The sequence below is a fragment of the Ahaetulla prasina genome, chromosome 6, assembly GCF_028640845.1.
Source record: "Ahaetulla prasina isolate Xishuangbanna chromosome 6, ASM2864084v1, whole genome shotgun sequence".
Classification (NCBI taxonomy): Eukaryota; Metazoa; Chordata; class Lepidosauria; order Squamata; family Colubridae; genus Ahaetulla; species Ahaetulla prasina.
This window is the reverse complement of record NC_080544.1, coordinates 83,106,960-83,119,737: the sequence shown is the minus strand read 5'-3', so window position 1 is coordinate 83,119,737 and position 12,778 is coordinate 83,106,960. Positions and strand designations below refer to the sequence as shown.

Here is a 12,778-nt window from a genome sequence, read left to right as displayed (position 1 = left end):
TATCACTTGAAGCCACAATTGCCAAACAGAGGCTGTCATACTTTGGTCGTGTCATGAGAGTTGAGTCACTCGCAAAGTCAACCATGCTGGGAATGAGCAGTAGAAAAAAGAGAAGGGACTGCTCTAGAACCTGTTGGTTGGACACTATAAAAGATGACACTAGGACCCGTGCCCCTCCTGGCTGGTGCTGGCCACTCAGGATGTGACACGAGGCTGGCTCCGGGGTATTATAAATGCTTCTTTGATGGAGGGGGTCTTTCCCGCTGCCTTGAAAGAGGCGGTGGTGAGACCCCTCCTCAAGAAGCCTTCCCTGGACCCAGCTATTTTGGGTAATTATCGTCCAGTCTCCAACCTTCGCTTTGTTGCGAAGGTTGTAGAGAGTGTGGTGGCACGGCAGTTCCCTCAGTACCTGGAGGAAGGTGTCTATCTAGGCCCGGTCCAGTTCCGCTTCCGGCCCGGTTATAGCACGGAGACAGCTTTGGCCGCGTTGGTGGATGACCTCTGGAGGGCCAGGGATAGGGGTTGTTCCTCTGCCCTGGTCCTGTTGGATCTCTCATCGGCTTTTGATACCATCGACCATGGTATCCTGCTGCGCCGGTTGGAGGGGTTGGGAGTGGGAGGCACCGTTTATCGGTGGTTCTCCTCCTACCTCTCCGACCGGTCGCAGACGGTGTTGTCGGGGGCAGAGATCGGCCGCGAGGCGCCTCACTTGTGGGGTGCCGCAGAGGTCGATTCTCTCGCCTCCTGTTCAACATCTACATGAAGCCGTTGGGGCGAGGTCATCAGTGGCTTTGGGGTGAGTTATCATCTGTACGCTGATGATACTCAGCTGTACTTTTCACCCCAGGCCACCCCAGCGAAGCTGTTGAAGTGCTGTCCCGTTGTTTGGAGGCCGTACGGGTCTGGATGGGGAGAAACAGACCCAGACTCAATCCATCCAAGACGGAGTGGCTGTGGATGCCGGCATCCCGGTACAGTCAGCTGCAACCGCGGCTGACTGTTGAAGCAGTCACTGGCCCCAACGGAAAGAGTGCGCAACTTGGGCGTTCTCCTGGATGAACGGCTGTCGCTTGAAGATCACTTGACGGCCGTCTCCAGGAGAGCTTTTACCAGGTTCGCCTGGTCCGCCAGTTGCGCCTTTCTTGACCGGGATGCCTTATGCACGGTCACTCATGCTCTCGTCACTTCTCGACTGGATTATTGCAATGCTCTCTACATGGGGCTACCTTTGAAGTGTACCGGAGACTGCAGTTAGTCCAGAATGCAGCTGCTGGTGATTGAGGAGCACCGCGTTGCTCCCGGTAACACCTCTCCTGCGCAGTCTGCACTGGCTACCTGTGGTCTTCCGGTGCGCTTCAAGGTTTTGGTTACCACCTTCAAAGCGCCCATGGCTTAGGGCCCGGTACTTACGGGACCGCCTGCTGTTCCACATGCCTCCCACCGACCCGCACGCCTCACAGAGAGGTCTTCTCAGGTGCCGTCCGCCAAGCAATGCCGGCTGGCGGCCCCAGGAAGGGCCTTCTGTTGGAGCTCCTACTCTGGAACGACCTTCCCCGGTTTGCGCCTAAATATCTGACCTTCGGACCTTTCGTCGAATTAAAACTTATTTATTCATCCAAGCGGACTGGACTGATTTTTAGATTTTTTAAATTTCTAAATTTTAAATTTTAAATTTTTAAATTTTCTGTAATTTTATATGGGGTATTTTAGGTTGGTCAATTTGACGGTTTTAATTCGGCCACTATTGAATAGGTATTTTAAATTGATTTTTAACTTTGTATACTTACTGCTTTTTATCTTGGCTGTACACCGCCCTGAGTCCTTCGGGAGAAGGGCGGTATAAAAGTTTAATTAATAAATAAAATAAAATAAAAATAAATAAATAACTATGGCGGATCTGAAGGAGGCAGTTCGAGACAGAGGGGCCTGGAGAGTGCTGATCCATAAAGTGGCCAAGGGTCAAACACAACTGAATGACTGATGACAATGACATAAGTACTAGAAGATTCTCAGGTTTAACAAAACCTGAGGCACAATTTGGCTTCTTTTCAGCTTAGTATGATGGATGTCATAACATTACATACAAAAGGGAATTATATTACATTACTCTTATCCAGTTGTTTTAGGAGCTAAAGTTCAATACATCTGGAGAGCACAAGATTGAAAAACTATTTACATATAAGAAGTCATATTTTGCAAGGCAATTGCATTTGCTTGAAGGCACCAATAGATAACTATGAAGACAAAAGTCTATAATATAAAAGCAATTGGAAAGAATTATTATGTGAGGCAGGTTTAATTAGCCATCCTAAACATGTCACATCAGCACTAAAGTAAAGAAAACTCTATCCATGTTTGTTATGAAATTTAACTAAGCACATCTTATTGAGTAAATGCACAAATAATACAAAAAAGCTTAATATGCAAGAGTGAATCTCACTTTGTGAAAAAATGAAGGTATAAACATCTTTAAACTAACAGCAACAACCAGAATATTTCTTTAAAAGCCAACACTAGTGTGATTTTTTTAATATACAACTTTTACTTTAAACTCTCTAAATTACCCTTAAAAAGGAAAATGCTTTGTATAAGAAGTGAAAAGTAAATCTGGAATCCACTTTTACTGTGAGGTGAGTTCTCAAGATTAGAAGGAAAAAGCTGGTGAAACAAGTCCCTTAAATGAATCATGTTGGCAGATCTCTTCAGAAATCACATTTAAACAAATGAGGCACAATTTGGCTTCTTTTCAGCTTAGTATGATGGATGTCATAACATTACATACAAAAGGGAATTACATTACATTACTCTTATCCAGTTGTTTTAGGAGCTAAAGTTCAATACATCTGGAGAGCACAAGATTGAAAAACTATTTACATATAAGAAGTCATATTTTGCAAGGCAATTGCATTTGCTTGAAGGCACCAATAGATAACTATGAAGACAAAAGTCTATAATATAAAAGCAATTGGAAAGAATTATTATGTGAGGCAGGTTTAATTAGCCATCCTAAACATGTCACATCAGCACTAAAGTAAAGAAAACTCTATCCATGTTTGTTATGAAATTTAACTAAGCACATCTTATTGAGTAAATGCACAAATAATACAAAAAAGCTTAATATGCAAGAGTGAATCTCACTTTGTGAAAAAATGAAGGTATAAACATCTTTAAACTAACAGCAACAACCAGAATATTTCTTTAAAAGCCAACACTAGTGTGATTTTTTTAATATACAACTTTTACTTTAAACTCTCTAAATTACCCTTAAAAAGGAAAATGCTTTGTATTAGAAGTGAAAAGTAAATCTGGAATCCACTTTTACTGTGAGGTGAGTTCTCAAGATTAGAAGGGAAAAAGCTGGTGAAACAAGTCCCCTTAAATGAATCATGTTGGCAGATCTCTCTTCAGAAATCACATTTAAACAAATGTGGAAAAATCTGAAAACTTCTGGATATAAATGGCCTGAAAATACAAGTGAAAAGGCATAGAAAGTTCTACTATCCTTATTAACTTTGCTATAAATATATGGAGAGAGATAGTGTAAACTAGCTTTATTTCCTTCCATTTTTTATCCTATTTCCTTAATTTACTTATTTTTTACTACTTTCTTCCACACCAAATCATGTTTAGCCCAAAGGAAATAGCACGATGGGTATGTATTATCTACCAATATCAATAATTTAAATAAAAAGAGTGATCCATTTGGGAAATTGAATATACAGTGACAAAATTTCTAGTTAAGTGATGGAACTACTATTTTTTAAAACATGGTGTTAATAATGTACTGTAAAAACCAAAAGTCATTAATATATACTGCCTAATCATCTGCTCAAGTTTCTCATTTAGGATAGGAAGAGAACAATTAATACATTTTCTCTGTAGATCATGAATCATGCTTCAGCTTTCCTTTTGCTCTTGTACTAAAAAATTCAAATATATTTTCATTGATCAGTAATGAGAACCTAAAGAAACGGAAGCTTGTTTTTGTCATTTCCTGATACAACAACCTTATGATTCTTGGTTTTTTGAATTGCACTGATACCTACTCAGTGGTGAAATCCACATTTTTTTTACTACCGGTTCTGTGGGCGCAGCTTGGTGGACATGGCTTGGTGGGTGTGGCAGGGGAAGGATACTTCAAAATCTCCATTCCCTCCCCACTCCCAAGGGAAGGATATTGCAAAAACTCCATTCCCACCCCACTCTGGGGCCAGCCAGAGGTGGTATTTGCTGGTTCTCCAAACTACTCAAAATTTCCACTACCGGTTTTCCAAATTGCTCAAAATTTCCGCTACCGGTTTTCCAAACTGCTCAAAATTTCTGCTACCGGTTCTCCAGAACCTGTCAGAACCTGCTGGATTTGACTCCTGCACCCACTGTACTGGGACAAGAATGGAGCCTCCCCAGATTGCCTACCGGCATTCAGGAGGTCTGTGGGTAAAGACAACACCGCCCAAAAAAATTCCTTTCACAGAGGCAGCCAGCCACCTCAGTGATCCCTGGTTAACACGTGCTAAATGAATATATAAAACCTACTGTAGTTTATGAAGCATACAGGAAAAAGTGAAGCTTATCAACTTATACCTCTGTACAATAGTGCAACCCCACAACAGTGCAAAAATGTGCATTAATAATGCAAAGATATTACATTCAGCATTTATTACCAAGATTTGGATCAGCTGCCTGGCGTTTCTTGATTTTAGCTTCAGAGATGGCTGAGTAGTAGGCACACGTCATTTTTATTAACCATGCTGCTCGCAAAAGTGGCACAGAGTATCTTGCTAAATAAGCAAAAACGTCTTCCTTTTTGCTGAGAATTGGGACCTATGTTTGAAGACGAAGAGAAAGAATTTTAAAAAATGGCTATGGTACTCTAAACCTGTTAGATGACAAATTGTAAAATTTAATTCAACTACAGAGATCTAGTAATAACTGAATGACATGTAGAAAAATAACAATGATAGGAGTAATTAGAGAAAGCAAAGGTTAGTGACTGATTGGTATCAGATTAGTCAAACTGTTGCTTTTTGGTATGTCAAAAATAATTTATAGGTTCAAATAATATATAGTTAATCTGGATCAAATAAAATTATGTATTATTTCCATTAAAAGCTGCTTGATTTTAAATAGCGAGCTTAAAACATATTTGCTGGCAAAATCAATATTTTATTCATTGATCAAATATATTTTCCCATTTTTTTCAAAGAATATTGAATAGCCGTAACATCTGTAATAGTATGCTTCTGAAAAATGTTTGAGGCAAAATATGGTAAACTTATATAGTCTGTCACACTGGCAGCTCTTACATCTCAATGTAATTAACAGCTCTCATAAAATGATAGGTTTCTTAAAGATGCAAAAATGTTGCATTTAAGTCCTGTGAAAGAGATCAGTTCCATTAATGCAGACTTAGTGAACATTCTTAGGTGAAATTTAGGCTTCAGTCTTAACAATATCTAAAAATGGGCAACATTTCTACCCCTCAAGAAATAGATTTTATCAGGTTTCCTGAAATATTGAAAAGTCAGTTTCCTTCACTCTTGTGTTTAGGATTCCTATTATTTTCAAAAACTTCCTTTTTAATGCAATATGTTCACTTTAGTCTGATACTATACAAGAAAATCAGCACTTAAAGTTGTGGATACATTAGTGAAAGACAAAATTCTAACATAACTTTTTCACAGCTCACAACAAGGAGTTTCATGCAGATATAAATTTGTATCTGTTTTTACTCTTTTTATTGTCTCTTAGGACTCGTGCAAGTTTCAGTATCTAGTTGTGCAATACATCATAGTTACTTACAGCTCACTGGACGACAAGGTGTCGTTTTGTCCACTGCATTCCAACATAGACAATAAGAGAGACACAGCACTTCCTGTTGTTATTATGTACAAGGCAGTCATAACTACGAAAATCCAGAAGTCTGCTCTAATACACATATTCTCCATGGCCATCCAGTAGCTACCTCTGTCTGCTGCTGGATGTCACTTCTTAGCCAGAGATAGTATTCATTTGTTATCAGTCATTCTCTCCTGCTCCACCTCATAACTCCCTTAGTCAGCTTCGCCAGTAACTAAACTTAGCATTTCAAACATCTACCCAAACTGACACTACTCTGCACTACCTCAGATGACCAAAATGATTGGTGGTTGTTGTTTTTTTGTTGTTGTTTACATTTATACCCCGCCCTTCTCCGAAGACTCAGGGCGGCTTACAGTGTATAAGGCAATAGTCTCATTCTATTTGTATTTTTCCACTGACAAAGGAAATGAAGGAGAGAAATCCATCAATCCCTTTCCTTAAATCACTTGCAAGGAGTAATTAAGGTATCATTCACTAGCCTTATTACTGCCGGACAATAGCAATAGGAACAAAATTGTTCTGTCCACCAAGAGTCATAAGTAATACATTGTACAAACAGCTGTAGAAACTTGCATGAGTCCTCTGAGATCATTTATGGCATCCTTTTTGGAAGGCTCAACATCAGGTCAGACATAAGAAAGAAGACGCCATAGAAAATTTGAGAAAGGGAGATGAAAAAAAAACAATAGATTGTTAGAGGTAAAAATAGAACAAGAACTCTCATAATTTTGTTTGCAAGAAGCTGCCTTAATGAAATATCTTGCTTAGTTTGTTAATATTGCACTTGAGATTCAGATCAGAATCACATGAACCCTCCCCTTCTCCCAAATAGTGAAGAAGCCATCCAAGTACCTTTTTTGCTAGGAAAGTCAGAGGTTTATTTCCTGCCAAATCTGCAAACCAAGTATGAATTGCACTCTGGGACCGAGCAGTAACTAGCCAGTAATTGTCTTTAGCATTTATTTGCAATTTCTTCTTTCCTGTATCCTGGAATGTATTAAGTTTTAACTTCTCTGCTAATATGCTGCTAAAATAAGCACCAATCTGATAAGGGAAGAAAACACAAACAGAACAAGCATTTTCTAAAACTTTATATATACATAGTCGGTATGGATATTACGGATATAAAAGTTATTGACACTGAATATTAAAATATCTCTTAGGCCAGGATGTCAAACTGGATTTCTTCCAGGGCCAGATCAGCATTGTAGTTCTCCTCCACAGGCTGGTGGGGGGTCGGGGGCAGGACGGATGTCTTCTGCAGCACCCTGTCGGCCCAAACAGGGTATGGGGGGGTTTAATTGTCCCCCACCCCGTGTCTTGTTTTCACCCTCCATGGTGAAAACTCTTTCTGAGCAGCTCTCTGACAACTTTTTTGGGCCTGTTTTCGGTGCATTTTTCAGCCCTTTTTTTGTGCCATTTTTCGGGCCATTTTCAGTCAACAGAGTGCTACAGGAGGCCATGGAGGGTGAAAATGAGGCACGGGGACACATGCAGCCCATTTTAGCCATCAGAGCTAAAATGTGGATCAGTCCTTCGATATTTCCAGGTCGGCCCTATGGGCTGAATTTAAGCAGCCCATGGGCCATTTCCAGCCCCCGGGGCTTAAGTTTGACACTCCTATATTAGGCTATAGTAAAAATAAACCTTATTATTAAAGCATAACTGCAGTTAAAGAACCTGTCCAGAAAAGGCAAATATTAAATTTGAAGTCTGTGACGTTTTCTTTCTTTCAAATATCAGTTAAAAATCATTTGTAAAAGTAGATCCTTGATCAGTATCTTGAGGACACATTTCAGAGAAATGAAGCCTAAGCAATATATCCAGATGTTTCAATTCAAACTGAAGAAGTAAGGCACTCAGCATTAGGAAATCAACATCTTTGTATGCATGCATTCACCCATGCATTTATAATTTTCAAGTTACAGAGATGTTCTGTCTAAAAGTTTTTAAAAAATGAAGACACACATTACCAAATCAATAAAGTATTGCAAAACAGACTACAAAATTAAAACATGTTAAGAAGAAGCACTTTTCGGTTGCAAAAAGCACTTACCTTTGATGGGTTAATAACAATATTTCTAGCAGACCCGTGTTCATCTCCTGAGAAAGCTGGCTGATTACTGAAACCTTGTTTTACATTTACAGCAGTTAGTTCATCCTACAAATAAAGTACAATGTTAACTTAGTTTTGCAGCAGGTTCCAAATTTAAGTGAGGTCAGATTCTCACTAAGGAATTAAAATTTCTGTTGTGCTATGTATACACATTTCACACTTTCTTTGCAAATGCAAATCTGTTTATGAATTTTCGCTATAAATATTTTATATACAATTCTCTTATATTATCTAAAAATAACTAAAACTTGGCACTTATCAAATTGATCTGAATACTTTTTTTAAAAAAAAGTCTAGACAATCTCACACATTTAGTGATACAAACACTGGGTTTTTAAAAAGATAGGTAATTATTTCTTTTACTAATACTTGTTTTACCCTAAAACAATATCCAGGGAAAGCCAGTTTGATGTAGCAGTTAAGGCACCAGGCTAGAAACTTAGTGAACCCTGAGGTTAGTCACACTTTAGACATGAAGCTGGCTGGATGAACCTGGGCCAATCATTTTCTCTCAGTCCTAGGAAGGAAGCAATGGCAAACCTCTTCTGAAAAAATCTCACAGAAAAACACAGAAACTCATCTAGCCAATCTCCAAGAATTTAATATGATTGAATGAAGAAAAAAAATAAAATATCTTATTCAGATTGGCATTTAGGAATGAGACAATTTATGGATAATACAAAAAAACATGCTGTTATATTTGAGTATTTTGGTTTACTCTGTTACTTGTTTCAATTAGTTCATTTCAGTTAGCATTTTACATTACAGTAACAAATCATTAAGATGACCCAGGGTGCAATTGGGTTGTGGCTGGGATTCAGATGACTCAGAAGGCACAGATAAACTTCCAAGTGGCCTCAATATCTCAGAGAGTGCTAATGACCAGATGACTGCAAAGTAATACAATATTTCCATTCCCCCCTCACACTCCGCCTCCATTCTATCAGAACCTATCCTTCCATTCCCCCCACCATAAGAACTGATGACGTCTCTTGGATAAGAAGTAAAACATTTTCTTCTTCTTCCTCAAGGAAAAAACAGTCCAGTTGCCTTTAAAAAAAAAAGCACCTTTGTGTTGTGACCCAGGCCCAAGTAAGTAATAATAAACTTAGTCCATAGAAAAATAAACTTTATTTGAACAGCTGGGAATTACTTCATTCCCAGCGTCGATCAACTCAAAGTAAAACAAATGCCTCCCAAACACAAATTCTTCAGTTATCTCACAAAACGTAGTCCAATTAGGCAAACTGGCAAAGGCCTTTCCTGGTAAATGTCCAGAAGTGTTGTGTCTCGTCCGATCTCACCACCACAGCCAGGGTCTGCTTATCTGCTTCCGAACGCTGAAGAATGTCCTAGCATGCCTCCCGGCCCCAGCCCTGGCTCCATGCCCAGACAGGCTGAGGAGGGGGCATCTCCCGGCCCCAGCCCTGGCTCCATGCCCAGACAGGCTGAAGAGGAGCGAGTATCTCCAGCCCCCAGCTCTGGCTCCATGCCCAGGCAAACGGAGCTATTAGACCCCTCCCCCTCCTCCACAGCATGTGAGACTGAGGAAGGTCTATTACCAACAGCTGCCGATTGGAGTGACCTTCGCTTCAGAAGAATTGATAGGCGGCGGCGTAAGAAGGAAGGGAGGGGCAGGCCTGGATAAGTGCTGAGTCATGGAGCCACACCCCATGGCCTATATAAAGGATCTGCTTTCTGGCAGTCTCTGAGTCAGGCAAAGTCTAAACATATCTTGCTGAAGTCACTTTCTGGTCTCCTGCCTGCCCTGAGGACTTTGCTAGGACTTTGGCAGAGCTGCAGAGGCACACCTGATTCGGATTTCCCTGACCCGGCCATCAGCGGAGGAGTGGGACATGACAAGAAGTCACAAAAACAAAGATATTCACGAAGCAGAGGACGCAGCTACAACATTGTTTTCCGGCAAGCTGAAACACCGGTGCTGGTCTGTTTTAAGCCTTATGGGAAGGGCCAATCATCTCTTGGCCCTACTCCCGAGTTGTTCTCTCTGTTTGAATTGCTCTTGCCTTTTGTTAGCTCTTCTCATGCGTGCATTAAGAACAGGCTCCTCCTGTTCCTCTGCCTCACTACTATCAGTTTCTGGAGGCTCTGGAGTCTGCACCTCATTTCCTGATGGCCCTGGCCTCACCTCAGCCTCATCGTTGTCGGACTCCGTTGCCAGCTCCATAGGCTGCTGACGGACCACAACACTTTGAGACAACTATGACCTGAATGACTGAGAATTTCCACAGAGGTTTAGATTTCTAGTTTTAGTTAATCTAGTTAATTTAGTTAAGACTAAAGCTAGCCTTAACACAGTGGGCTATTATGTTTCATTCTCATAAAATTCAGCAACAAAGACACTCTGGACTTCAACAGAGATCAAAATTCAAATCCTTGTCATTAGTTTTGAAGCTAACACATTTCAACAGTGAAGATGAACCAGCCTTCTGTTTAAACAATAGCACGGCTGTACAGATGAGACTGTGTTCCATTGTAATCCATCTGAACTTCTATTTAAAAGATGCAGATGTAATTTTGAAGATATCCTTAGTAACTATATCCTTCCGTGGAACAAGGCCTCCTCCTTGCCTCTGCATAAGCTTGCAAAAGGTCTAACCATGATCATGTGCAAATTAATTATAAAGTGAAAACTATATATACTGTGTCACAGCTTAGCATTTAAAATATTTCTGCCTCTGGCACATCATCATTCCATTGGAAATTAACTCCTATTTAAACATATATGTTTCCTAAGTTTCTATCTTGTATATCTTAGCTAATAGATGGAGGAGTAATGAATATCAGAAAATATAATTTTTCCTAATCCGGTATATCAGGCTCATTTAAAGGACAAAAGGTAGAAAAGCAAAATTGAACAAGTTCATCAATGTACAGTAATTTCAAAATGCGTATAAGGATTTTATTATTATTATTATTATTGGAGCCAGCTGAGACACATCCTTTTGATTAAAAGAAACCAGCACACTAACTTTCTAAATGCAAAGAGATACTTTTGAACAAAAAGTCTTCCTTGTGCCTTCAGGCTTGTAATCCCAGCACTTCTCTGAAAAATATACATTCAGTCTTAATGCTTGCAACAAAAAAAGCCCATACTGTTTGCCTTTGTTGTACTACATTATCAAATGTACACAGTTCCTGATTCAGAACAACATGAACCATATAAACAGCTTCAAAGAACAGCAAACACAAAGCATTCAATTGATTTGCACCATAGATCTTATTTTTATCCAAGAACTAGATGTTCTCTGTTGGGAAAAGTAAATATTTCTATCCATAGATACACAGATAAATTTTAGATATAAATCAGGAACAGCAGACATAAGATATTGTAACAAAAGTGTTCTATCGGAGTAGGCATCTGTAACAAAAATTTTGTCCAGCATTTAATCATCTGAAGGTAGACCCTGGCTTATAACCATTCATTTAGTTTGAAGTTTTCATTTAATGACCACCTGAAGTTACAGCAGCACTGGAAAATGTGACTTATAACAGTTTTTCACACTTGATTATTGTATTATCCCCATGGTCATGTAATAAAAAGTCACACTCTTGGCATTTGGCATGTATTTATAATGGTTCCAGTGTCCCAGTTCATCTTTTGTGACCTTCTGACAGGAAAAGTCAATGGAGAAGCCAGATGCACTCAACTGTGTTACTAACTTAACAACTGTAATGATTCACTTAACAACTGTGGCAAAAAAAATCTCATAAAATGGCACAAAATTCACTTAACAACTATCTAACATAGCAAAAGAAATTAAGCCAAGGACTACTTGTAATTCCTGCAACCTTGGTCTTGCTCTATGATATTATATTCACCAATTGCATTTTTATTCTCACCAGTTCTTTGATATTTCATGAAAGCCCAACTTCATTATCCAGAAGCATTAGGATTACAACTCCCAATATTTTCAGCCTATATGACCTAAAGGTTTAACAGCAATCTATCTTGTTGATCTTTTTAGCTGCTTTAGGGGTTATTAGAGTTATTCAGCAATTAAAACCAGCTGTAAAACAGCAGTGATTCAGACATGACACAGTGACCTAGTTTATTCCTCAAATTAAATCACAATTGGCTGGATTCATATACTGCCCTAAGCCATAAACAAAAATCAACAAATGATAATAGTTGGACTCAAGAGAAGACAATATGACAAAACGAAGCAAAATGTATTTTACCATTATATTAGAATACATAGTCTGTGTCCAAGTACAGGACAATCTCCCCTTTTATGCCTCAGTTACTTTTCTTTTGCTTCTTCACTAGCGCTATAAACTAAGATTCAGTCACCAGGAAATGATGGTTAAACAGGACCAAGCTTGAACAAAAGATGTTAACATTCCATGGGAAAAAATGTTTCAAAGGTGGTTTCATGTGTTGGATTAGAAGATCCCTGATTCATTTTCACTTTTATAAATCTATGTGATTACTAAAAGTCAATACCACTAATTTCACATAATCAATCAAATCCTCACTCAAATCTGGAGGAATTTATAATCTGCATTTAAACTATCTGTGAAAGACATCACAATCACATATTCTTATAAATTGTTTCTAGTTTAGGATTCAGTCTCTAGAATTACAGCTCTATACAGTAATAGCCAAAATTGTAGAAACCTTTTGGGAAAAGTGTATTTTTGAACTTTGATGGCTAATAACACCACTTTTTGGGGGCATTTCAAGATAATCATATTCCACTGCTGGAATAGCCCAGACCTTAACCCAATTGAAAATCTATGGAGCCAACTAAAAAAACTTGTTAGTCAGAAGCGACC

At 39.1% G+C, this 12,778-nt stretch overlaps 1 protein-coding gene across 2 annotated transcripts in view; it reads right to left on the bottom strand.

The window, feature by feature from the left end:
• MED12L (mediator complex subunit 12L) overlaps positions 1-12,778 on the bottom strand; it is a 199,280-nt gene that overhangs the window by 177,655 nt on the left and 8,847 nt on the right. For both annotated transcript variants that reach the window (XM_058187094.1, XM_058187095.1), the window contains exons 2-4: positions 7,919-8,023; positions 6,715-6,906; positions 4,665-4,824 (exon numbers count right to left, since the gene is read on the bottom strand). In XM_058187094.1, the coding sequence (XP_058043077.1) occupies positions 4,665-4,824; positions 6,715-6,906; positions 7,919-8,023 (457 nt within the window). The remainder of the gene's footprint in view (positions 1-4,664; positions 4,825-6,714; positions 6,907-7,918; positions 8,024-12,778) is intronic.